General features: G+C 44.2%; 1 protein-coding gene across 1 annotated transcript in view; it reads left to right on the plus strand.

Annotated features, from left to right (window-relative positions):
* Positions 1-27,806, plus strand: part of katnal1 (katanin p60 subunit A-like 1) — a 55,997-nt gene that overhangs the window by 18,439 nt on the left and 9,752 nt on the right. The window contains exons 3-9 of the mRNA XM_060910869.1: positions 1,089-1,254; positions 1,559-1,683; positions 2,994-3,099; positions 17,269-17,427; positions 17,628-17,754; positions 17,836-17,970; positions 18,191-18,317. Coding sequence (XP_060766852.1) covers positions 1,089-1,254; positions 1,559-1,683; positions 2,994-3,099; positions 17,269-17,427; positions 17,628-17,754; positions 17,836-17,970; positions 18,191-18,317 — 945 coding nt within the window. The remainder of the gene's footprint in view (positions 1-1,088; positions 1,255-1,558; positions 1,684-2,993; positions 3,100-17,268; positions 17,428-17,627; positions 17,755-17,835; positions 17,971-18,190; positions 18,318-27,806) is intronic.

Genomic DNA, 27,806 nt, shown 5'->3' on the forward strand with positions numbered 1-27,806 from the left:
GCTGACTACGGGCGAAAGGCGGGGTACACCCTGGACAAGTCGCCAGGTCACCACAGGGCTGACACATAGACACAGACAACCATTCACGCCCACATTCACACCTACGGTCAATTTAGAGTCACCAGTTAACCAAACCTGCATGTCTTTCGACTGTGGGGGAAACCGGAGCACCCGGAGGAAACCCACGCGGACACGGGGAGAACATGCAAACTCTGCACAGAAAGGCCCTCGCTGGCCATGGGGCTCGAACCCAGAACTTCTTGCTGTGAGGTGACAGCGCTAACCACTACACCACCGTGCCGCCGTATAAAGTTTTTATTTATTGAATTTCTAAAAAAAAAAAGCTCAATTTCTCAAAATTCAGTGAATGTGTATAGAATAAAAGTTATTCCACTCAATCTCATCGTACATGGCTTATAGACAACTCGGTGCTATGCGCCTTGTCGGCTATCAGCTCATGTACGACTCGATTTCATGGAATAACTGTTAAATGGCTAGAATGACAAAGCTCTGTACTCTGGTCTCCTTTTTAAATCCTGGATAACCCTGGTGAAAAATAAATGTGCTAAGTGTACTAAAATTTTTGTGTACAAAAGTGTACGAACTTTTGTGTACTTGAAGCCACACTAATCAATATACTTCGTGTGTTTATGATTAGTTAACTTGAGGCATGCTATTTTGGAACAACTAATTTTGTACTAAATATATTTTAATTGTAATTAAATTGTAGAAAAATGCAACTTGAAGTGTATTTAGTGTACTTTTATGTGCTAAATTACACAACTTTCACTTAAAGTATATTTTAGTATAATATATTTCTATAAAGTGTAATATAGTATAATTTAAAGTGTGCTAAAAGTGTTAGCATAAAAGCGTGATGTTAGTATACTTTTTATATATTTACAAAAAGTACAATTTGTGTAAGTACATTTTCAATATACTATTTAAAATATGAATATACTTTAAATACAATAAAGTACATTTATTTTTCACCAGGGAAGGAATGTTCACTCTGTGGTGAAGGGCCACGGACACTGTTTTATGTGTTTATATCATCGCATCTATCTTGTTTGCTTTCTGACTCCCAGGCCACCTGCTCAGGTGAAGAGACTGAACACTGGTGTGAAGGCCCAGCGCAAAGACTGGCCAAGCGTGCAGCAGCACCGTGGTGCTGCAGGGAAGGGCCAGCCAAATTCAAAATCAGACAGACCTACTGGCCGTGAGCCTCGTAATATGAAAGTTAAAGAAGAGAAAGTTAGTGGAAAAAATATATATCACATTTTAAATTAGAGCTGTATCCATTTCAGTTCAGAGCGACGAGCTGAATGTCTCACAGGAGATAAAATTACTTCTGTATAACGAATTTCAATGCATCATCTGGTTGAAGTGACAGTTCTGTCCCTAACTCTGCTAAAATCACAGTGAAATTATAGCTGGTAAACTATATAATATATAAGGTTAAAATAAAATGTATCCAGACTTAATTTCAGCTTTGCTTTACTGTACATATGAAGAGTATATCAATCATCAGTGGTCATTTTGTTTTTGTGCTCTTCAGAGTAAGCATACCCAGGAGGGGGCAGGTGAAGCAGAATTAAAGAAATTTGATGATATAGGTTACGACAGTGACTTGGTTCATGTTTTGGAGAGAGACATCATGTCAAGAAATCCAAATACCCACTGGTAAATACTGAGGAATCTCTTTTGTTTTGGACAACTATAAAACTAATAAGAAGCAATCTTTACTGAATTTTATAACTTCTTGTGGTTTAGTAGTTATACGTACAGGAGGTATTGCTTTTGTCAGAAATTTCTGAATGAACACAAAAAACCTAAATCTTGGATCAGGATTTTATTCTTTGAACAGGTGTTATTAGACACGACTCAGATCATGTACATTTAACAGAGAACAAAAATGGACTTAAAGGTAGACTGCCTTTCAGATTTTTCAAGTGTAGGTCATAAAAAGAATTTTCCCTGACATGCAATTATTTTTGTTTAGTGGACTGAAAGCTACTGAATTTGAATCACAGACTTCCAATTTTATTTATTTTTTAAAATAGAACAGTTAATTAATTGAGGGCCACATGGCCGTAATTCTCCGCTATTTTTTCCTGCTTCACCATGACCCAATTCAAGATAGTACGTCATTCATCATGTGGTGGGCTTTCAATGTTCACACAAGGCATTGTGGGATACAAATTTGAAACAGGAGAGAAAAACAGAGGATGTTAGTATGCGAATGAAATGTGAAAGACCGACTACAGTAACGGAAAGCGAAAAGGAAAGACGTTATGTTGCGAAGGAAAGGAAACATGGGACCAAACTAAGAAATATCGGCAGTCAGCAAGCACCTCAGTGTGATCAGCTGTTTGTTTAGCGACAGAATGATGGGAACGGTCAGTGCACGGTTAAGGTAAACCTGTAGATGGCAGTAATGCAACAGTGTGGATGCCAGCTGCTTTAAAACACGAAGATAAACCTGTGCATGTGCACATGGACTTCATCTGTCTGTGCAAAGTGAGCGATTTCATGCACATTATTAGCTAGGGAATCCCCTCAAATTAAATAACTTCCCAGCCACAGAGTGGCCTGATATTTTGTGAGATATTACAAAAATAAGCATATATCACAACGACCAAATTTCAGAGGGAACTAAATTTCACCAATTTTATGAATCAAAAGGCCATCTTGCTTTAACTCAACTGAAACTTGCAGAGTAATGCATTTTTTTTTTTTAAACCAGGTGGATTAGTATCAGTTTTTGGCCCATATGTATTAGCAGTTGTGATGCACTGTCAAATAAAGGAATATGGAAAATGGGCAAATTAACAATACATGGCAAAATTATATCCAAAAATCTGCTGATTTGTTTCTTCCTGGTGCTTTTCAGGATCAGATTCCTGTACTGTTTGTTACAGCACTCAGTGTTAAAAACCCCGTAGTATAGGACTGTTCGTCATACAAACTGTTGTGCATCATGACTCATGCAGGAATGATATAGCAGACCTGGAGGATGCCAAGAAACTGCTGCGGGAAGCTGTGGTTTTGCCAATGTGGATGCCAGATTTCTTTAAAGGCATCCGGCGCCCATGGAAGGTGAATATATTACAATGTATATTACAATATATTTTGCATGAGACACACACTGTCATACTTAATCTGATATAGTAAGATTAATGTTAGCAGGTTGCAGCAAGGTTTTCATGAGTCAGTGGCAATAAGCAAAAAGAATAGTAATCGATGTTGTAAAAGTCCATGTTGTATGAATGTTATAGTTTAACCCACTTGATGGTACAGCATCGTTAGTTTGATACAGTGAGCATTGTGATTTTGTTCCTTTAATACATATTGTTCCTTAAATAATAAGTGTGTATATATTTTATATACTCTCTCTCTCTCTCTCTCTCTCTCTCTCTCTCTCTATATATATATATATATATATATATATATATATATATAAGTGTGTAGAAATAGTTAAGGTGGGTGGAGCACAGAAGCACGGCAGGCCAGAACTGAGTTTGCAAAAACTCTTATTTTAGCTTTTCAGCTTTTAATTATTCTCCCACACACACACACACACACACACACACACACACACAAGTGCTCTCGTTCGGGGAGAGCCCCCTTCCTCTGCTCTCCCTCTTCAAATCAAATCAAGTTTATTTGTATAGCGCTTTTAACAATAAACATTGTCGCAAAGCAGCTTTACAGAATTTGAACGACTTAAAACATGAGCTAATTTTATCCCTAATCTATCCCCAATGAGCAAGCCTGTGGCGATGGTGGCAAGGAAAAACTCCCTCAGACGACATGAGGAAGAAACCTCGAGAGGAACCAGACTCAAAAGGGAACCCATCCTCATTTGGGCAACAACAGACAGCCTGACTATAATATTAACAGTTTTAACAGGTATAACCCTCAACTGTCCTCATGGGGCCGTCCTTCACAGGAGCGGTGCGATAAAACTCCGACCAGACACAGGGCACCAGGATGGATCAAGCAGGTCCGAGGGGCAGAAGAGGCCAGCATCTCAATCCCAGGATCAACATGTAACTCAGAGGGACAGATTGTGGGGGGGGGGGGGGGGGGGGGGAAGAGAAAGAAAACACGTTGTTAGGTATGCCCTAAAAATGACAAGTATTAAATCTGTGTGGTAGGCTCACAGAGACGAGAGTCTTTACATCAGGCATAACACACAACAATGGCATGTTAATATGGTAAAATATATCATGACCTGCTCTGGCTGGATGCTTGATTGGGTGATGGGAGCACACTCCTCAGCAATGATGAGATGCAGATGGGACCCTTAGGGCTGGCCAAGACAATTCAGTTACATTTCACCGGGTCTGGGACATGCGACAGAATGTCTGACGGCCGATTCCCTGCAGGCTACGATAGCCAGTCGAGGTCTCCACCCTCTCCACCAAAAGATTTCCTGTTGACTCCATGTAATTCAGAGGGACAGATTTGGGGTGGGGGGGGGAGGGAAAGAAAACACAGGTGGTTAGGTATGCCCAATGTCACCTGAATAAGTAGGAACAGTATACATATTGCACCGAGTACAAGCAGGGACTCCGGCAACTAACTATGACAGCATAACTAAAAGGAGAGAGCCAGAAGGTAACACAGGCATGAGGGAGCCCCGGGACATAAAGCAGCCAGCCACTACACCATCAACAAACTCGAGTGAGCAAGCGAGTGGGGACTGACAGCATCCATACATCCCAGTTTACCAAAACACTATGTCTGAGGACCCTCCAGATCTACTCCTTTACCTCATAAACACCATTAACAAAAGGCTTGACTAAACAGATATGTTTTCAGCCTAGACTTAAATGCTGAGACTGTGTCTGATTCCCGAACATTACTTGGAAGGCTGTTCCATAACAGTGGGGCTTTGTAAGAAAAGGCTCTGCCCCCTGATGTAGCCTTCACTATACGAGGTACCAGCAGATAGCCTGCACGTTTTGATCTAAGTAGGCGTGGCGGGTCATAGAGGAGCAGAAGTTCACTCAGGTACTGTGGTGCGAGACCATTTAGTGCTTTAAAGGTCAATAGTAGTATTTTATAATCAATATAAAATTTGATTGGGAGCCAATGCAGTGTGGATAAGACAGGCGTGATGTGGTCATATTTTCTAGTTCTAGTAAGGACTCTTGCTGCTGCATTTTGAACTAACTGGAGCTTGTTTATGCACTTATTGGAACATCCAGACTACTGTATTACAATACAGGCATTACAATAATCCAACCTGGAGGTAACGAAATCATGGACTAGTTTTTCTGCATCATGCAATGACATTAAATTTCTTATCTTTGCAATATTTCTGAGATGAAAGAAAGCTATCTGGGTGATGTTATCAATGTGAGTTTCGAATGAAAGACTGGGGTCAATAATCACTCCGAGGTCTTTTACTGCTGCACGTGAAGAAACAGAAAGGCCATCCAGAGTTACTGTGTAATCAGAAAACTTACTTCTAGCTGTATGTGGTCCTAGTACAAGTACTTCAGTCTTGTCAGAGTTAAGCAGAAGGAAATTAATAAGCATCCAGTGTCTAATGTCCTTAACACATTCCTCAATTCTATTAAGCTGGTGTCTCTCATCAGGTTTTGCAGAGACATACAACTGTGTGTCATCAGCATAACAGTGGAAACTAATACAATGTTTACGAATAATATCGCCCAGAGGTAACATATATAGAGAAAAAAGCAGTGGACCCAAGACAGAACCTTGTGAAACACCAAACTTTACCTCGGTACGTCTAGAAATATCACCATTTATATCAACATACTGATAACGATCAGTTAGATAAGACCTGAGCCAGGAGAGGGCCATTCCCTTAACTCCCACAACATTTTCTAGTCTATCCAGAAGAATGGAATGATCAATGGTATCAAATGCTGCACTAAGGTCAAGCGACACAAGTAGCGAGACACAGCCCTGATCAGACGCCAACAGTAGGTTGTTTACTACTTTAACCAGTGCTGTCTCTGTGCTATGATGAGGTCTAAATCCTGACTGATACATTTCATGGATGTTATTCCTATGTAAATATGAGCATAACTGCTGTGTCACAGCTTTTTCAAGGATCTTGGAGATAAAGGGGAGGTTTGATATTGGCCGATAATTGGACAGCTGACAGGGATCAAGGTCAGATTTTTTAATCAGGGGTTTGATAACTGCTAGTTTAAAGGATTTGGGTACATAGCCAATCATAAGAGAAGAATTTATTATTTTTAGAAGCGGTTCAATTACTCCAGGCATTATCTGTTTGAATAGATGTGTCGGTAAGGGATCTAGTACACAAGTTGAGGCTTTTGATGTAGAGATTAATGAAAGTAATTCAGTTTCTTTTAGGGGAGTAAAACATGCTAACTGATGATCTGATACAGTTATATTGTTAACTACAAGGTCACTTTCACTGTCTAACCTTAAATTAGTAGTTTGAATTTTTTGTCGGATATTCTCAATTTTGTCATTAAAAAAATTCATGAAGTCGTTGCTACTACATACTGCAGGTGTGCATGTATTGATAATGGACTTATTCCTGGTTAATTTTGCTACAGTATTAAATAGGAATCTAGGATTATTATTGTTATCTTCTATTAGGGAGGAGAAATATGTTGATCTTGCAGCACTAAGAGCTTTTCTATACTTCAGGAAGCTCTCCTTCCAAGCTAATTTGAACACTACCAATTTTGTTTGACGCCATTTACATTCCAATTTTCAAGTGGTCTGTTTTAATGTGCGAGTGTCATCATTATACCAGGGTGCTAATTTTTTGTCTCTGACCATGTTCCTTTTTAGAGGAGCTACATTATCTAAAGCAGCGGTTCCCAAAGTGGGGGTCGCGGAGGGACTCCAGGGGGGTCGTGGAGAGACGGGACTGTTTGCATAACACAGAAAAAAAAACGGGCATTGGAATGTTTTGAATGGCGTCGGAATGTTGGTAATGCGTCAGTGTATAGCTGCCACGGTCATTAGAATTCAGTTGCTCCCTTTCACTCAGTAATCGGGCTCCGCCCTTGAATATTAATTCCATTCAATTTATGCTAAACCGCCAATCTGTTGGATTGCTCTGATATTGTTGTTGTTATTAGCAAACCCTCCTCCTGTGAATACAAACTGTATAAAACAGGTCCCTATTTTGAGATTCAGAACAAAACATCGGACGGCGACTTTATGACAACATGGACAAGTTTCTACGCGTGCTTCCTACAAAACGCAAGGCTGCTGCACAGGACGAGTTCCCATGCACTTCGGCAGCGAAAAAGATAAGGCGGTATGATGATGCATACATCGAAATGGGCTTTACGAGCACATTGGTGGGTGGTGAGGAACGACCGCAGTGTGTTCTCTGTCTGAAGGTGCTGGCAACAGAAAGTTTAAAGCCAAACAAGCTGAAGCGTCACCTGGACACGGCACACCCCGAGCACAAGGACAAGCCGGTTGAATTCTTTCGGCGGAAACTTTTGAACTTTCAGGCACAACGGGTGAACTTCACTAAAGTTGCGTCTGTCAATGTCAATGCCCAGCTCGCCTCCTACAAAGTGGCCTACCTCCTTGCGCAGAGCAAGAAGCCACACACAGAAGCGGAGGAGGTGATCCTGCCCTGTGCCATTGAAATGGTGAGGACCATGGTCGACGAGGCAACAGCAAACAAGTTATGGGCGATCCCCCTCTCAAATAATATGATTGGAAGACGCATACATGACATCGCTGGCGACATTGAGGAGCAGCTCACCGACCGAGTACGTGCAAGCACCCGGTTTGCTCTGCAGGTCAACGAAGCCACTGACAGCAACCGAGACTGTTTATTAATCACGTACATCCGTTTCGTTGATACAGAGGACATGAGAGAGGATCTGCTATTCTGCAAGGAGGTGAAAACACGAGCCACTGCTGATGAACTGTTCCGAGTGATTGACACTTATTTGCAAGAGGCAAAATTGAAGTGGGAGTGCTGTGTTGGAGTGTGTACGGACAGGGCTCAGGCTATGGCTGGGAAGCGCAGTGGGCTACAAGCGCTCATAAAGCGTGTGTCCCCCAATGTGCAGTGGACCCACTGTATGATTCACCGAGAAGCGTTGGCATCGAAGCAGCTGAGTCCCGAACTGAACAAGGTGATGACGGACGTAATCGCCACTGTCAATTATATCAAAACGTGCCCTGTTAAAGCTCGACTCTTTGCTGCTCTCTGTGAAGAAATGGGCTCCAAACACACGGCAGTTCTGTTTCACAGCGAAGCGCGATGGCTGTCACGTGGGAAGGTATTGAACAGGATGTTTGAGCTGCGAGAGGAGATACGGATTTTTCTCGAGGAGGAGAATCATGCACTGGCACTCTGTTACAACGACGAACGGTTCCTGATGACAGTTGCCTACCTCAGTGACATTTTCCAAAAACTGAACGAACTGAATCTGCAAATGCAAGGACCCAACACCCATCTCCCTCAGCTTGTCGCTAAAATGCAGTCATTTACAAGGAAATTGGAACTGTGGGGAAAGATGATTGAGGAGGGAACAACAGATTGCTTTCAGAACTTGCATTCATTTCTCCATAACGCCAACAGTCACAACACAATCATGCCATGCATTCGTTCACACATTTTTGCCCTCCAACAACATTTTCAGAGGTACTTTCCTGTTATGAATTTGGCACACTATGAATGGATCACAGACCCCTTCAATACAAGGCCACCTGCTCATCTCAGTGTTGCTGAACAGGAACAGTTCATTGATGTGACCTCAGACATAGGATACAAACAGCAGTTTAGGGCCAAGTCACTGTCTGCCTTTTGGATTGGGGTGGAAAAAGACTACCCACTATTGGGTGGAAAGGCTGTGGCCATACTCCTCCCTTTTGCCACATCCTACCTCTGTGAGGTGGGCTTTTCTGCAGTGGCCTCCATCAAGACCAAATACAGGGCAAAGTTGAACATTGAAAACGAACTAAGGGTGGCGATCTCACAGTTATCACCAAGATTTGAAAAACTCTGTACTGAAAAGCAAGCACACACAAGTCACTCAAAAAATATTCTGATGTTCTGTGTAATGTTCAGTTTTATTATGATGTGCAGTGCTCTTTTGTGGATAATGCTCTTCTGTGAATAAAAAATAGCAACGTTAATATCTTTATTATTATTATTATTATTATTATTATTATTTATTATTATTATGGTTATTATTACTACACTACACACTGCATAATGGGTGGTGGTGGGGGGGGGGGGGGGGTCGATGTCAGGGGGTCCCAAAAATATTCTGAAGTCCAAAAGGGGGTCCCCAGCTAAAAAGTTTGGGAACCACTGATCTAAAGTATGGTGGAATGTTGACTCTAAGCATTCAGTTGCCTGATCAAGTTCTGCAGGGGCTGACAGTGACCCAATCAAAGTTGACAGCTCTGGGAGATCATTTATAAAGCTCTGTGCAGTAGTTGACGTGAAAGTACGTTTAATACAGTAGCGTGGTGAGGTGCATATATTATTACTCAGACATATTTTGAATGAGATGAGACAATGATCTGAGAACTTCAGACTGTGGAAGTATGACTATATTGTCTACGTTTAATCTGAATGTTAGTATTAGATCAAGGGTGTGACCACCATTATCAAGGGTGTGACCACCATTATCGGCCATTATCCCTCTTCTCTTATAGGGCGCGGTCACTGGGGAAGACACAAACACAGGTTAATTCCCATCAGGTGCAGTGATTCTGCCACTTACCTTCCCTGACTCCACCCTCCATTCACAGACCGATGCTTGACCACGCCCCCGCTGCCACATACCCCCACCGCCCGACTCGGACTGGGGAGCTGTCCGGCCTGCAGCTGAACCAAGACCACCGGGCTGCTCCAGTCACTGTGGGACTCCTTGATGATGCCCATTTCGAGCATGTCCTCGAGTTCTTCCCGAACCACCTTTTTCTTGTGTTCGGGCAGTCTGTAAGGGCGGCTGTGCACTACTACTCCTGGGGGCATCTCAATGTGGTGTTCTATGAGGTGGGTGCGGCCGGGCAGGGGCGAGAACACGTCAGAAAATTCTGTTTGCAACTGTGCTGCCATGAGCTGGGTCGGGGAGAGATGATCTCCACAAGGGACCGGAGCAGTGGGCGATGCCGATTTTCCCTTTTGAACCTCCGGCCCCAGCTCCGCCTTCTCTGGAACCACCGACACCAACGCCACAGGGACCTCCTCGTTCCAAAATTTTAACAGATAGAGGTGGTAAATCTGTAACGCCCCACCCCTGTCTGTTTGCCTCACCTCATAGTAGATGTCCTCGACTTGCCGTGTGACCTCAAAGGGTCCTTGCCACCTGGCGATCAATTTGGAACTCGACGTGGGCAACAACAGGAGTACTCTATCTCCCGGTGTGAATTCCCTTAGGCGCGTGCCCCTGTCGTACAGACAGACTTGACATTCTTGGGCCTGCCGCAAATTCTCCTGGGTTAGGTGCGTGAGGGTGTGGAGTTTGGCGCGCAGGTCGATAACATTGAATTTCATTTTTGCTTGTTGAAGGTCCCTCCTCCCAATTTTCACGCAGCACATCTAAAATGCCGCGCGGCTTATGCCCGTATAATAATTAGAACGGGGAGAACCTCGTGGAGGCTTGTGGGACCTCTCGCACTGCGAATAACGGGCTCGAGCCATTTATCCCAGCTGCGTGTGTCCTCGCTTACAAATTTTTGAATTATGTTCTTGAGGGTGCGGTTGAACCGTTCGATTTAAGCCATCCGTTTGTGGGTGATAAACGCTGGTGCGGATAGGCTTAATTCCCAGTAACCCATACAGTTCGTGGAGTGTGCATGACATAAATGTAGTGCCTTGATCAGTCAGAATCTTTTTGGGGATTCCGACTCGGGAGATGACGCAGAAGAGTGCTTCCGCAATACTGCGTGCTGAGATATTGCGAAGAGGCACTGCTTCCGGGTATCACGTTGCATAGTCCACCAGAACTAAAAGTGATTATCCTCGTGTTGACTGATCTAATGGCCTGACAAGATCCATCCCAATTCTTTCGAACGGCGTCTTGATTAATGACAGAGGGCGCAAAGGCGCTTTTGGGATGACCGCTGGATTTACTAACTGGCATTCGCGGCACGCCATACACCACCTACGGACATTGCCACGAATTCCTGACCAATAGAACCAGGCCATTATTCGGGCTAGTGTCTTATCCTGCCCTAAGTGTCCGGCCATGGGATTAAAGTGAGCCGCCTGGAATACCAATTCCCGGTGGCTTTTTGGAATCAAAAGCTGTGGGATTTGTTCTTTCAAATGAGTGTCCTGCGTCACTCAGTATAATCTATCTTTCACAATAGAAAAATAGGGGACGCAGGACACTCAGACTAAGGAACCGATAACACAGCTTTTGATCCCAAAGAGCCGCCAGAAATTTATATTCCAGGCGGCTCTTTGGGATCAAAAGCTGTGTTATCGGTTCCTTAGTCTGAGTGTCCTGCGTCACTTGGTATAATCTATCCTTAATAATGGAGAAATAGGGGAAGGATGGGGTGGCATTCGGCTGGAGCGTTTGACCATCGATTACTCTCACTTGGTCAAACGCATGCCACAGAGTCTCGTCTCGCAACTGCTGTAACGGGAAATCCGCGAGGGATTCCCTGAGAGAGGGAGGAGGAGCCTGCCGCTCCTCGCTATGACGCGGTGATGACGTAGACAGCTCTGTAACAGCTGCTCCCGCCAAAGCAACACCGGGACCTCACCCCACTAAACTATGGCAGGCCCCACTCTTCACTAAATGTCATTAATTCCCCGAATCCCAGCCAATCGTTCCCTAAAATTATCGAGTGGGTAAGGCGAGGATTAACCGCTGCCTTTACTCTAAATTTCTCCCCTCGAAATAGAATGTGGACCGACACTAAAGGGTAGTTGTGAACATCCCTGTGCACACACAACACCTTCACCAACTGTGCTCTTCCCAATGCCTCGTCTTGCACCAGGCTTTGGTGGATTGAGGTCTGATTACAGCCGGAGTCCACCAAAGCCTGATACGTATCCCCTTGGATACTCACTGGTATGTGATACGCTCCGGCCCAATCGAGGGCGGTCCCTGGCACGTCGGGGATCCGGACCACTGCGCCCACCTCCATCGCCGAGCACTGATGCTGGAGGTGCCCCGGCTCCCTGCAGCGCCAGCATACTGGCCCAGGCTTTCCCTCTGCACTGGTGTTCCGGAGCTCACTCACCTGAGGGGGGGGAAGACAGACACGGAAGTAGGAAACGGGAGGGCACCCCGGGTGCGGCAGGCCGGCTGGGGTGGAGCCCGCCTCCGCGGTGGGGGAATGGGGCAAGGACGAGGAACAGAAGGAGAGAGAGAGAGGGGAGAAGAGGAGACATGATGTCCTGCCGTCGGAACAGCCGCCATATGGTCCTCCGCCAGCTCAATGGCCTGATCCAGCGCCGCCGGGCAATGGCACTGGACCTACTCTGCTGTTCCTTCCGGAAGTTGGGCAATGAATTGTTCCAGCACCACCAAGTTGATGATTCCCTCGGCGTCACGGTTGTCTGCCCTCAGCCACTGCTGGCAGGCGTCCCGGAGTTGCTGGCCAAACGCGAACGGCCGGCCGACCTCCTCCAGGTGCAGTGCACGGAAGCGCTGCCGCTGCTGCTCCGGGGTGTGCCCCACATGTTGGAGGACGGCCCTGCGGAGGTCAGCGTAGATCAGCCGGCTGTCGGCAGGGAGCTGTAGCGCGGCCAGCTGCGCCTTGCCCGTGAGCAGGGGGAGAAGGCACACCGCACGCTGTTCCACCAGCCAACCCCATGCCGAAGGAAGGCTTCGGGGTCGTCATGTGGACCCATCTTCGTTAGACTGAGGTGGGGAGGGTCTGCGGTGATGGTGGACCCCGCCAATGCGAGCAGGTGCCGGAACGCCTGCCGATCTTCCTGCTGTGCCAGCACCAGGGCTTCGAACTGTCGTTCCTGCTCCTTCCGGAGGGCGACCAGCGCCTGGTGCTGGCTCTGTTGGGCTGAGGCGAGGGCATGGACCAGGTCCTTGAAGGGGGAGGACTCCATGAGGCTGTTCTCTTCTGTACTCCGTCCCGTGTTTCAGCACCACTGTAGAAATAGTTAAGGTGGGTGGAGCACAGAAGCACGGCAGGCCAGAACTGAGTTTGCAAAAACCCTTTTTATTTTAGCTTTTTAATTATTCACTCTAACACACACACACACACACACACACACACACACACACACACACACACGTGTTCTCGTTTGGGGAGAGCCCCCTTCCTCTGCTCTCCCTCTCCTAGGGTGCGGTCACTGGGGAAGACACACAAACACAGGTTAATTCCCATCAGGTGCAGTGATTCTGCCACTTACCTTCCCTGACTCCGCCCTCCATTCACAGACCGTCGCTTGACCATGCCCCCGCTGCCACTAATATATATATATATATATCGCAGTTGTAGTCAGAAGTTTACATACAGTGACATGAATGTCATGGCAATATTTGGGCTTTCAGTAATTTCTTTGAACTTTTCGTTTTCTGTGGCAGAATGATTGTACAGCATACATCTTTAATTAAAAAAAACCACTAGAATTTGGTGCACGAGTTTTAATTTTCTTTGGGTTTTCTGACAACACAGGGTCAAAATTATACATACAGGGTCAAAAATTTACATATCCTCACTTAGATTATTAATTCAGAGGTTCTGAAACTTCCAAAATGTTTATCTTGCCAAGGCCTCTTAACTTCCTGTTGGTGATCATGATTGACTACAGCTGGTAGCTTCTCTGTGCCTTCATTAAAAGGGTTTGTTTCCAGCACTCATTGGATTGACCAACACACAGTAAAATGGGAAAGTCCAAGGAGCTCAGTGCAGATCTGAGAAAGAGGATTGCAGATATGCACAACTCCAGAATGTCTCTTGGAGCCATTTCTAAACAACTGTAAATTCCAAGATCAGTTCAAACAATTGCATCCAAGTTATTGTGAGGTGTAGTCACTTTGCCAAGCCATTTTGCTTCAAGAAAACCCAAACTGTCCCCCTCAGCTGAAAGGAAATTGGTTTGGATGGTCAGGAACAACCTGGGAACCACCATGGCACAGCCCTGCCATGAATTGGAAGCTGATGGATTACTGTCTACAGTTCAGATCACCATGGAATAAGAGACTTCTATCCAAGAAATAACTCCCTGCTCCAAAATTGACACATTCAAGCTTAATTAAGTTTGAAGCTGACCACACGAACAAAGAAAAAAGCCTTCTGAAGAATAGCTGTATGGTCAAATGAGACAAAGATTGAGTTGTTTGGCTACAGTGACCACCATGTACAGAGAGACACTGTACCAGCTGGTGGTGGTGATAGGATCATCATGCCCTGGGGCTGTTTTGCTGCCAGTGGAACTGGTTCATTGCACAAAGTGGATGGAATAATGAAGAAGGAGGACTACCTCAGAATTATAAACCATCAGAAACTTGAACACGACTTGGGATTTACAACAGGACAATGAACCCAAACACACATCAGAGCTGGTTGTGGAGGATAAAGCAGGCTAACATTAAGCTTAAAACAAGTCCTGACTTCAACCCTATTGAATATATATCTGGACCGTGCTTATAAGTTGAGTCCATGCCAAGAAAAAAATTGAACTCTACCAATTCTACCATGAGGAGTCATGAAATATCCAACCAGAATTCTGCTAGAAGCTTGTTCATGGTAAACAAAAATATTTGGTCAAGGTGAATCTTGGGAAGAGACATTTTATGCAAATATTAGGTGCACTGTATGTATATTTTTGACCCTGTATGTATACTTTTGACCCTGTGTTGATTTCAGAAAACCCAAAGAAAATTAAAACTTGTGCACCAAATTCTATTTTTTTAATTAAAGGTGTATACTGTACATTCTGAAACAGAAAAAATAAAACACAGTTCAAAGAAATTAGTGAAAGCCCATGACATTCATATCCAAGATGACATTTGTGTCACTGTATGTAAACTTCTGACCACAACTGTAGCTTTCTTAAGTGTTATGAACATGAGAAGATAAACTTCATATCTTTGCACCACAATGTAATATTCTTTATATTATTGATAAGCCCTTTGTTGTCACTAGTCACATGTACCAGCGAAATTAGCCATCAACCTGTCCGTACATATACAACATACAATTGACATAGGGTAGACAGGACAAGAAGACGGATGAAGATAAAAGAAAAGGAAACACAACATGAGGAGAGATAAGGAAAAAAAAAGAAACCCCCCCCCCCCACACTATGCTCCTGTCAGGAGTACAGTATGGGAACATTTAAAAAACCTTTGCACATAAGCACACAATAAGACAAGTACACTTTAAACATGGGACTGAAAGGGGGGGAAAGGAAGGGGCAATTAGGAGTAGGGGGTAAGGGGGGGAGGTAGAGGTAATCCAGGGCAAGCAAGCAGCCGTCCGCTCCTGCAGCCATGACGGCGCTGGTCATGCACCCGCTTGTCACATTGGGGATGAAAATGGCGACCGCGGAAAGTTGGAGAAGGAATGCGAGAGCGTCTCCTGGCAGTGACCTTCGGGGGAAATATTGCCTCAGCAACTGCCTTAACCGAGGCCGGTGCTGCCTCAGGGAGCCGAATGTCGATAAGATATATAAATTGTTTGGTCTTTCCAGACGCAGTCTTTGCACGTCCACACCGCTCATCCATATCTGTCCATTCTGTTCAAATTGGTCTCCAAAAAACGTATTCCTTGCAAAGCTGAAAGCTTCTCCGAGATAACAACCATATTGTGGTTCAAGTTCTGAATGTCCACAGTCTGAGTGCCAACAGCTTTGCCCACCACTCCAATCATATCAGGCAGCTTTGTGGGGCTTTGAACAGCTGTCACCATTGTCTGATTTCCTTGATATACCAGGGCAATGCCTAATCCAATCAGCAAAAGTCCTGTAATCATGGTTCTGAATAGGTAGATATCTTCAATATCCTCCACAGAAAGAATCGCCAGGCACATGACCCGCCACCGCTCCCATGCGTCCATCGTGTAACCAGCCGCAAACGTTCCAGCAGGACAGACAGGTTCCCCCGAACCCAGGCTTCTCGTCGAGAAAACTGTCAATTTCGTTAGGAGACCAGTTTATCAATTCCATGCTTTTTTTTAGTTTAGAAAGTAATGCAGGGAGAGTCTCTTCAAAAAGTACAGCAGACGAGACAAGACACAGAAGCACAAGCAGGGAAAAAAGGGAGGGAAAGGGAGAGCAGAGAATGCGACCGCCTTCCGTGGAAGCACATCCACAAAAAAAAATACACAAGTTAAACGAAAGAATTTTAATTTTGAATTGGTTCACCATTTTGCCAACGTGCATCTAGTCAGTGGGAAAACACTTAGAGTGACTTCACCAGAGTGAAATATCAGGAAATCTGTCACTCAGCTCCGCAGTATAGTTCATATGAAAAATGCAAGTTTTTCAACATGAGAAGATAAATTTCATCTTCAAGCCAACATGTGATTTTTCTTTTTATTATATCGACACATTCACAAACAAAAAGTACCCAAATTTATCAAAACAATTCATCGATTTCCTCACGAGTGACAGAGGTTTATGTCACGGTTTTGGTTCTCCATGTACTGGATGGAGCTCGGATGAAAAACACTCGTGTCTTTATATAAAATTTAACAGTTATTCCACAAAATCGAGTCATACATGAACTGATAGCCAACGAGGCGTGTAGCATCGAGTTGGCTATAAGCCATATACGACGAGATTGAGTGGAATAACTGTTTTATTCTATCCACATTCATTGGATTTTGAGAAACGGAGCATTTTTATTTTTTGCAATTTCAATAAATAAAATCTTTATACAAAATGTCTGACAATCATTTCTGCTTAGAACGTAAACAAACCAGCGAAATGCCAGTAGCAATTTGTGAAAAATTGTGATAATTCTTGAAAAATAAAAAAAGATACATTCTTACCATCAAATACTTTCATTCCATATTTTGTTGCGGGTTTTTTTGTATTTTTGGGGTTTTGTCTTCAAGTAGAGGTTTTATTTCGTCCTTGGTTGGTTCAGCAACACACTCCGCCATTTTGTTTTTCTCTACTCACAGTATGGTATGGGAGTTGATATCCTAGTAGTAGCGTAGCCAATCAGAGCATACGATTGCTCATATCCAATGAATGTAGATAGAATTAATAAATAAATACACACACAAATATATGAAGCAAGATTTTTCTTCATTATACTTTGCTCCAAAATGTTTGCCACCGTGCTTTCATTTCCCTGAATCTGTGACCTACGTGTACTGTGTTTCCAGGGTGTATTGATGGTTGGACCTCCAGGTACAGGCAAGACCATGCTAGCTAAAGCTGTAGCTACTGAGTGTGGTACCACGTTCTTCAACATATCATCCTCCACACTTACCTCCAAGTACCGTGGCGAGTCAGAGAAACTTGTTCGGCTTCTTTTTGAAATGGTAAACAAGCCCTGTGATATTAATGACCCTGCGTCAACTTTTGTGAATTTGTGGTTAAAAAACCAAAAGCAAATGAGGCTTTATCAGTGAATTATACTTAATTTTAATCCTAAAATATGATCAGCTTCATTGGTTTTGGGTCTCTTGTATCTTCTCGGAATGTCTGGCAGGTTCTTTAAAATCTCTGTTATATGTAACAGGCTCGATTTTATGCCCCCACCACGATATTCATTGATGAAATTGACTCTATTTGTGGGAGGCGTGGCACATCACATGAACACGAAGCAAGTCGTAGAGTGAAGTCTGAGCTTTTGGTGCAGATGGATGGTAAGAGGCACATTGACAGATCAATAGATAGAGATTCAGGTTTTATTTATTTATTTGTGAATAACAGAATTTATTATTCAGGTGTAGGAGGTGCGACAGAAAATGATGACCCCTCTAAAATGGTGATGGTTCTGGCTGCAACAAACTTTCCATGGGACATCGATGAAGCCCTGAAGAGGAGGCTGGAAAAGAGGATCTATATTCCTCTGCCCACTGGTAACATTGGATCTATTTCTTGGACAGTCTTACTTGTACATTAAGTTCATAAACTCAGACACATTCTACACATTGCACAGTATGCTCCATTTACTGAATATTGCGTCTGCTGTTGTATTCATGAGTATGTCATCTTCACTTGGGTGCGCTGCTCATACTAATTGCTCATCCTACCAGAACTGGAATAAGACTTTTATCTACCTGTAACTGCTCTCTTCAGTACAAGGGCGAGTGGATCTGCTCAAGATTAGCCTGAGGGAGGTGGAAGTGTCTCCTGATGTTGACTTATCCATCATCGCTGAGAAGATGGAGGACTACTCTGGCGCTGACATCACCAACATTTGCAGGTACAGCAGCATAAATGCATACATGAGTTGGTCAGCCTATTCCAGACTTACCAATACACTAGTTAGTGACATAATACCTAAAAAAAATTAATGGAGACCAGCATTATACAAATAACAAATACAAAGTTGTGTTCCACAGCCGCCATCGCCCCCGCTCCCATTTCTTAAAGCAAGACGACCTTTCTGTTTCATAAAATCAGTGAAATTTAGTTCCCTTTGAAATTTGGTCGTTGTGATTATATGTTTATTTTTGTAATATCTCACAAAATATCAGGCTATTCTGTGGCTGGGAAGTTATTTAATTTGAGGGGATTCCCTAGCAAATAATGTGCATGAAATTGCCCGCTTCGCGCAGTTAAGCGGACAGAGGAAGTCTGTGTGCACATGTGCAGGTTAACCTTCTTCTTTTGGGTTTTATGGCAGCTGGCATCCACAGTGTTGCATGTCTGCCATCTACAGGTTTACCTTGACCATGCACCGACAAGTTACATCATTTTGTCACTAAATGAACAGCTGATCACACGGGGGTGCTTGCTGACTGCTGATATTTATTAGTTTGGTCCTGCGTTTCATTTCCTTCACAACATAACGTCTTTTCTTCTCGCTGTCTGTTACTATAGTCGGTCTTTCATGTTTCATTCGCACACGTCTTCGATTTTCCTCTCCTGTTTCAAATTTGTATCCCACAATGCCTGGCACGAACGGGGAAAGCCCACCACGTGATACATGACCTAGATCTTGAATTGGGTCATGTTGAAGCAGGAAAAAAACAGCAGAGAATTTAGAGCCACTTGGCCTTAAATTCATGAATTGTTCTATTTAAAAAAAACTAATAAAATTGGAAGTCTGTGATTCGAATTCAGTAGCTTTCGGTCCACTAAACAAAAATAATTGGGTCTCATCTCATTTTCTTCTGCTTATCCGGGGCCAGGTCGCGGAGGCAGCAGTCTGAGCATGGAAGCCCAAACTTCCCTTTCCCCAGACATCTCGGCCAGCTCCTCGGGAAGAACACCGAGGCATTCCCAGGCCAGCCGAGAGACATAGTCCCTCCAGCGTGTCCTGGGTCTTCCCCGGGGGGACATGCCTGGAACACCTCCCCAGGGAGGCGTCCAGGAGGCATCCGAAAGAGATGCCCAAGCCACCTCAGCTGATTCCTCTCGATGTGGAGGAGCAGCGGCTCTACTCCGAGCTCCTCCCGAGTGACTGTGCTTCTCACCCTATCTCTAAGGGAGCGCCCAGCCACCCTGCGAAGGAAACTCATTTCGGCCACTTGTATCCGCGATCTTGTTCTTTCAGTCATTACCCAAAGCTCATGACCATAGGTGAGAGTCGGAATGTAGATTGACTGGTAAATCGAGAGCTTCACCTTTTGGCTCAGCTCCTTCACCACGACAGACCGGTAAAGTGACCGCATCACTGCGGAGGCTGCACCGATCCGCCTGTCGATCTCACGCTCCATCCTTCCCTCACTCGTGAACAAGATCCTGAGATACTTAAACTCCTCCACTTGGGGCAGGACTTCTCCACCAACCCGAAGAGGGCAAGCTACCCTTTTCCAGTCGAGAACCATGGCCCTCTGACTTGGAGGTGCTGATTCTCATCCCAGCCACTTCACACACTACTGCATACCGCCCCAGTGCATGCTGAAGGTCCTGGTTTGAAGAAGCCAACAGGACATCATCTGCAAAAAGCAGAGATGAAATCCTGTGGTTCCCAAACAGGATTCCCTCCGCCCCTGGCTGCACCTAGAAATTCTGTCCATAAAAATTACGAACAGAACTGGTGACAAAGGGCAGCCCTGCCCTGGCTGTCTGACTTACTGCCGGCAATGCGAACCAGACTCCTGCTCCGTTCGTACAGGGACCGGACAGCCCTTAGCAAAGAGCTCCGAACCCCATACTCCCGAAGCACCCCCCACAGGATACCATGAGGGACACAGTCGAATGCCTTCTCCAGATCCACAAAGCACATGTGGACTGGTTGGGCGAGCACCCTATGAAGGGTATAGAGCTGGTCCAGTGTTCCACGACCAGGACGAAAACCGCATTGTTCCTCCTGGATCCGAGGTTCGACTATTGGCCGAATTCTCCTCTCTGGAGAATTACCCTGGAGTAAACCTTCCCGGGGAGGCTGAGAAGTGTGATTCCCCTATAATTGGAGCACACTCTCTGGTCCCCTTTCTTAAAAAGAGGGACCACCACCCTGGTCTGCCACTCCAGAGGCACTGTCCCCAACTGCCATGCAATGTTGCAGAGCTGTGCCAGCCAAGACAGCCCCACAACATCCAGAGACCTTGAGATACTCAGGGCTGATTTCATCCACCCCTGGTGCCTTGCCACCAAGGAGCTTGCAAACCACCTCAGTGACTTCAGCTTGTGTAATGGACGAGTCTACATCTGAGTCATCAGCCTCTGCTTCCTCAATGGAAGACGTGACGGTGGGATTGAGGAGATCCTCGAAGTATTCCTTCCACCGCCCGACAATATCCCCAGTCGAGGTCAACAGCTCCCCACCCGCACTGTAAACAGTGTTGGCAGAGTACTGCTTCCCCCTCCTGAGGCACTGGACGGTTTGCCAGAATTTACTTGAGGCCGACCGATAGTCCTCCTCCATGGCCTCGCCGAACTCCTCCCAGTTCCAAGTTTTTGCCTCTGCAACTGCCCGAGCTGCGGCACGCCTGGCCTGCCGATACCAGTCAGCTGCCTCAGGAGTCCCGGAGGGCAACATGGCCTGATAGGACTCCTTCAGCTTGACGGCATCCCTTACTTCCGGTGTCTACCACCGGGTTTGGGGGTTGCCGCCACGACAGGCACCGGAGACCTTGTGGCCACAGCTCCGAACAGCCGCGTCGACAATGGAGGCAGAGAACATGGTCCACTCAGACTCAATGTCCCCCACCTCCCTTGGAAGCTGGGAGAAGCTCTCCCAAAGGTGGGAGTTAAAGACCTGGCAGGCCCAAACGTATGGTGAGGGTCTGCTGGGAACATCTGGCTGAGCACTCTGTCAGGGAGGTTTTTAAAACAATTGGGTGTCAGGGAAAATTCTTTTTATGACCTACACTTGAAAAATCTGAAAGGCAGTCTACCTTTAAGGTGCACTAGAACAGAGAAATACAAACAGAACCCCCCCACCCACAAAACAAACACACACACACACACACACACACACACACACACACACACACACACACACAGCTAAATAAATAAACAGAACAGGTAGAAAAATAAACATAATGAAATAAAATGGGGAGGAAGATAAAATTAGAAGGATGCTCAAGACGCTCAAAAAAAAGGGATAGATCAGATCAGTTGGGGTCCAGAGATGTAAGAGTATTTATATTTGCAATAAAAGGCTGCTGTCTTTTTTATAAAAATTGGCTGTTGAACCTTTTAAGGAATATTTCACTTTTTCTAATGACAGAAAAGACATTAAATCACTTCACCAGGATGTAGTAGAAGGTGCATTTGGGCTTTTCTGCTGTAACAGGATATGCCTGCGGGGTATGAGCGAGGCAAAAGCCACAGCATCAGAATTTTTCTTCATGAGACTGGCTGGTATAAGAGGTACCTCAAAGGTGGCTATCAGTGGGCAGGGTTTCAATGTAATATTGAGGGCTTCACTAAACACTTAAAAAAAACAAACAAACAAAAAAAACAAGACCAGAAATTGGCCAATTTTGGACAAGACTTAATACTTTTAACCTTAATTAGTAAGTTGTGGTACAGGGTTCGAGTCTGCAGGTCCTCAAAACCTCTTAATTTGTCTGAAATGAATTTCTCAAATCCAAGGCTTCAATAAGAAATTATTTTAAATGTGTATCTAGGGTCTTATCTATCATGGTATAAACATTTCCCAAATGAAAGGGTTTTTTTTTTTAAACCTGTGCTCTATCAAACATATGTGTAACATCTGAACAGCTACCATGAGCAACAGTTGACTTGTTTCCTGGTATTTATAAGATGTTTTACATCAGAGTCATGGTAAGTGGAATATGTGAGCACCACAGAAGTTCCACTTCCAATACACTCCCAGGATAATTTGCATGGCCAATATGGACCAAAAGTGGTACAGCTTCACAATTTGAACTTGTCTGAACTCTTTTGCTTTACTTTTGCTTTGCACTTGAATTAGACCATTGTTCATTGCTGTTTATATTATTCTACAAGACATACAATATACCGCTCAGTACATAGGTTAGACACACATTACTTTGTATATCATCCATAAGCTTATGAATGTATGAATGAGCCCTTTGTCACTGTTACCAGTGAAATTTACCATCAACCTGTCCTTACAGAGGGGGAACAGGACAGGAAGACAGGGATAAAAGAAAAGAAACACATTAGTAACATGAGGAAAGATGAGGGGAAAAAAAGAACACCCCCACACTATGCTCCTGTCAGGAGTACAGTGTGGGAGCATTTAAAAACCTCCGCACAAGCACACAATAACACAAACAACAACACAAGTACACTTTAAACACGGGACTTGAGGGGGGGAATCAGGGGGAGGGGAGGAGGTAATCCAGCGCAAGCAAGCAGCCGTCCGCTCCTGCAGCCATGAAGGCGCTGGTCACGCACCCGCTTGTCACACTGGGGGTAAAAATGGCGACTGCGGAAAGTTAGAGAAGGAATGCGAGAGTGTCTCCCGGCAGTGACCTTCAGGGGGAAATGTTGCCTCAGCAATGGCCTGAACCAAGGCTGGTGCTGTCTCAGGGAGCCGAATGTCGGTAAGATATGAAATGTTTGGTCTTTCCAGACGCAGTCTTTGCACGTCCACACCGCTTGTCCATATCTGTCCATTCCGTCCATTCTATTCAAATTGATCTCCGAAAAACGTATTCCTTGCAAAGCTGAAAGCTGCTCCGAGATAACAACCATTTTGTGGTTAAAGTTCTGAATGTCCACAGTCCAAGTGCCAACAGCTTTGCCCACCACTCCAATCATATCGGGCAGCTTTGTGGGGCTTTGAACAGCTGTCACCGTTGTCTGATTTCCTCGATATACCCGGGCAATGCCTAATCCAATCCGCAAAAGTCCTGTAATCATGGTTCTGAATAGGTAGATATCTTCAGTGTCCTCCACAGAAAGAATCGCCAGGCACACGACCCACCACCGCTCCCACGCATCCATCGTGTAACCAGCTGCAAACATTCCGGCAGGACAGACGGGTTCCCCCGAACCCAAACTTCTCGTCGAGAAAACTGTGTCAATTTCGTTAGGAGACCAGTTTATCAGTTCCATGCTTTTTTTAGTTTAGAAAGTAATGCAGGGAGAGTCTCTTCAAAAAGTACAGCAGACGAGACAAGACACAGAAGCACAAGCAGGGAAAAAAAGGAGGGACAGGGAGAGCAGAAAATGCGATCGCCTTCCGTGGAAGCATGGAGAGAAAAAAAAAACATTTTGTATCAGTTTTATTCTTTGTCTGAATTAGCTACTCCACTAAGCAACATGAATTTGAAATCAACATGTCATATGACAAAATGTGCTCGAAACATGACAAGCTCACAGGCAAACAGAGGGAGCAAGAGGGAGAACGAGCTTTTATAAGTAGGTGTCCCAAATAATGGGTTTTTAACTCACTGTGCACTGTGACTGCAGTCTTTGCCAGCCTCTCCTCCTGAAACCATGTTTAATCTGTCCGAGAACTTTGAGTTTATGTCCAAGTGATAAATGTCCTTATTAGACGGGTAATTCTTCAGCAGAGAGACCAAAGTTATGAAATTATTAAGGTTGCCTTAACTTGTCAGCTCAGTGATATTGCTAAAGTCTGGACTCCAAGGCAAAATGTACTGAGAACCATATTTTAAAATCATCACCCCAATTATAGCAGTGTCGCTTCAGAGAAATCTTGGTTTGAATTTTAAGAAATGAAAGTTCAATTTTTTCTGATGTAATTCTGTTACTGACTTTTCTTTCCTCATCAACTCTGATTTTGCATTCAGAGTTAAACATAGAAAAATTGGCTGTTTTTTTTTTTTTTAGGGTCAAAAGATACCCTTTACAGTGTGAAAATTTTATTTAATACCATTATCTTGAGTATTGCAACTAAAAAAAGTTACCACATTTTGCTGTGAATGTAATTCCGTTACCAAAGAACTACCCTGATCCATATTAATGAAGATGATGTAAGTAATGAAGGTAGATGTAAAAAAGAGAATTTGATCCATTTTGACCAGAAAAGGGGGCAGGTCTAGTCTGGTTAACACCAGACCATATCACAAGTGAAATATGGTCTGGAATCCGCCTATTGAATTTCTTGTAGGGGAGGTGTGGTTTACGATTGTCAATGGCCGTTTATTGGACATTGCGAATGTCTATCATTTGGCGTATACGTAGCCCATGACCAATCATGGCAGTTGTACCCGGTGACGTAGTTAGAGCGACGAAGAGGCGAAGAAGAGAGAGAAGGAAAGAGAAAGAGAAGGCAAAACAAAAATAGGAAAACAATGGCACCGAACGATTACTGCAGTTTGTGCAAGACAAAGCTTGATCGAAAGTTTGGTTCGTATCGCTCGCCGCCATGTTAAATGTGATCCGTAAACAGTCCCAAATAAATTACAAGCTTCCGTTTGTTGAGTAGTACGCGTCACTGTCTTTCCACCCCTCCCCACTCTCTGATTGGCTCCCTAACTCAGGCGAGCCTTTAGACCATAGTTTCCATGCTGTCTTTTCAGATCGGAACGATTGTGCAAAGCAGCATGGGATTTCCCAGGCTAGGGCAGGTCTACCAAAGCAGTTACTTCACCCCTTGGTAGAAGAAGAAGAAGCCTTTGTCACATGCACACTCAAGCACAGTGAAATTCCTCCTCTGCATTTAACCCATCTGAAGCAGTGAACACACATGTGGCAGATCACAGAATCCAGGGACACATGTCTGCCCGGGGGCATTTTGAGTTATTGACAGATTCAGAAAGTACAGTTTCTAAGCTTTCCAATGATGCCTTCCATGTGGAGATCTGACAATATTTGAAGAATGTGTGGCCTTTTGAAAGTGTATACTTCTTAAAACAGAAAAGGGAGAAAATCGCCCTCAAAGTTTTCCATCTCGGCTACTCTGGGTGTAGGGCAGGCACATAATGGTGCTCATCTGCATGACATTAAGGAAAGCTCTACCCCCTACTAGCTAGCACGATACTACTTTCATGTAAACAAAGATCACCACGTCAATTTTCCTTCCATGCAAAGTATGCCCAAAACAATTATGAAGTACAAAAATAAGTCCTAAAGTATACTTTAACGTTTTGTGGTTGAAAAATTACTCACACCGTAAGAAAGAAAGATAGCACGATGATGACACAACTAACACAACACTAGTTTCATGTAAAGCCTCGGTCACAACCAGCCGTACAGTACGCGCTCCTACGGCCGGTCTACATGCAAAAACGCAAGAAACACACGGAGAGCGCGCATGAAACGCACGAGAGCGCGCGTGTGATGTGCTGATTTTCGAGCCGCAGACCGGCCGCAGAGGCTCTTTGTCATGTCAAACAAACTCTACAGGCGCTTACGTTTTTTTCAGGTTGCAAGACAAACTTATGGCCAACGCGCGTCTTTCTCCACGAAAAAAAACCCGCAGCGATTTGGGAAACGCCAAAAATCACACGGCCAAAAAATCGTACGTCCGGTTGTGACCTAGGCTTAACCAAACCACAACACTCTCCGTTACATGCAAAAATAACCACACAGCCTTAGATTAATGAACTTACCCCATCAGAAAGAGAAACGTCGCCTTGCACACACCAATGCATCCGATGGAATGTAGTCCTAGAACGGTCCGTGTATCATCCGATCATTCAAGTATTCCATTCAATCTGGAAAATGAGGTTGTGTTTTTTTTTTTTTTTGCTAGAAATGGTTATCTCCGATGTAAATACCAAGTGTCTGTTTGCTTCGCGGTGTTTGCTCCTCTGCGCTCTGTTTAGTAACTCATTTCATAGTGAAATCACATGCCTGTATGCAGTTAAGTAGCCATGCGCTCAGCCCGTATCCTATAGCTGATTCGCGAAAAACAAACAAAAGACTTAAATCATCATGTGAATGGCCCATATGGTAATTTACCCACACCCCCCAGCAGGCTACAGTCCTGACAAAAACGAGACAATTTGCAACAAAAAATGTATGCTTTTCCAACAAAACAATCTATTATCTGAAATACTGATTGCATTCTTCAAGATCTCAACTTGCACATGATGGAAAAAAACAAAAATCACAAATTTCGAAAAAAAAAATGCTTCTTTTGTGATTATCTCGGATTCGTTTCGGCCGACATGTGTCCCTGGATTCGGTGAGGGGTCACATATGTGAGCAATGAGTACACCAGTGGCGGCTGGTAGTCTTTCAAACAGGGGAGGCTGGTCGGTTAAGATATTTCCAGATTTTAAAAGAAAAAAAGAAAAAACACATCAATTTTGCCCATACTCTTGCCTCTGATCTGGCTGATTGTTGGCAGGGTCACAAACTGTGAAATAACAGGTTCTTTTGGCCCATTAGCCTACTGTCCAATATACATGATGGTGATGTTGGGGGTATATTTTAACATTTTATATTTTAAAATTGTGGCATGTTTAAAAATTGATCATTATTGAAAGCAGCTCTTTGTCAGGAACCTCAGCAGTAACAGCAGAGTGTTCTGGAATAGGCACAAGCACTGACCTTGGGGAGCCAAACATAGAGCTGGGTGCCACACATTTCATTCAATGACACTTTCCCTATATTTTCCTTATTTTGACTGAGAAATGTTTTATTGACAATTTTGATAACCCTTCACTTTTAATCCAGGTCTGTAGTGTGAAATGTTCTCGGCTGTGTTTTTGTTTAAAAATGTTTTCCAAATTGTAGGTGTTTAATTCATATCCAGAGAAATATATATTCCAATATAATATACTCAGTATAAACATTTTAAATAGATTCTATATTTTTGGTCTATCTATGACATATTACTAAAGTAGCCTATTACTGTTGTTGATGTGGGTCACTTGCTGTTAGCCAATTCACTTTCTCGTACCAGGAGAGCTGAAAGGAATGAGTATTATTCCCTACCTTTTTCACCAAGTCAATTTGAGGCGTTGGTCTACCCTGCTCTTTAATTTTAATTTTTTCCTTGAAAGGAAGACTGGCAAATGGCTTTGCCAAAATTAAATCAACAATGCTTGGCATCCGTGCGCAGCTTTCTTGCTAGCTGACTAGCCCCCTCAAGTTCAAGTTCAGTCACTCAAATAAACGAAATTTCTGGAATTAAGATAGCAAACTTGACAACACTATATTTACACTTTATTTACAATGAAAATATATACAAACTAAAGCTGGTAGAAACCGTATGTCTCATCTCATCTCATTATCTCTAGCCGCTTTATCCTGTTCTACAGGGTCGCAGGCAAGCTGGAGCCTATCCCAGCTGACTACGGGCGAAAGGCGGGGTACACCCTGGACAAGTCGCCAGGTCATCACAGGGCTGACACATAGACACAGACAACCATTCACACTCACA

Source organism: Neoarius graeffei, chromosome 26 (assembly GCF_027579695.1).
Source record: "Neoarius graeffei isolate fNeoGra1 chromosome 26, fNeoGra1.pri, whole genome shotgun sequence".
Lineage (NCBI taxonomy): Eukaryota > Metazoa > Chordata > Actinopteri > Siluriformes > Ariidae > Neoarius > Neoarius graeffei.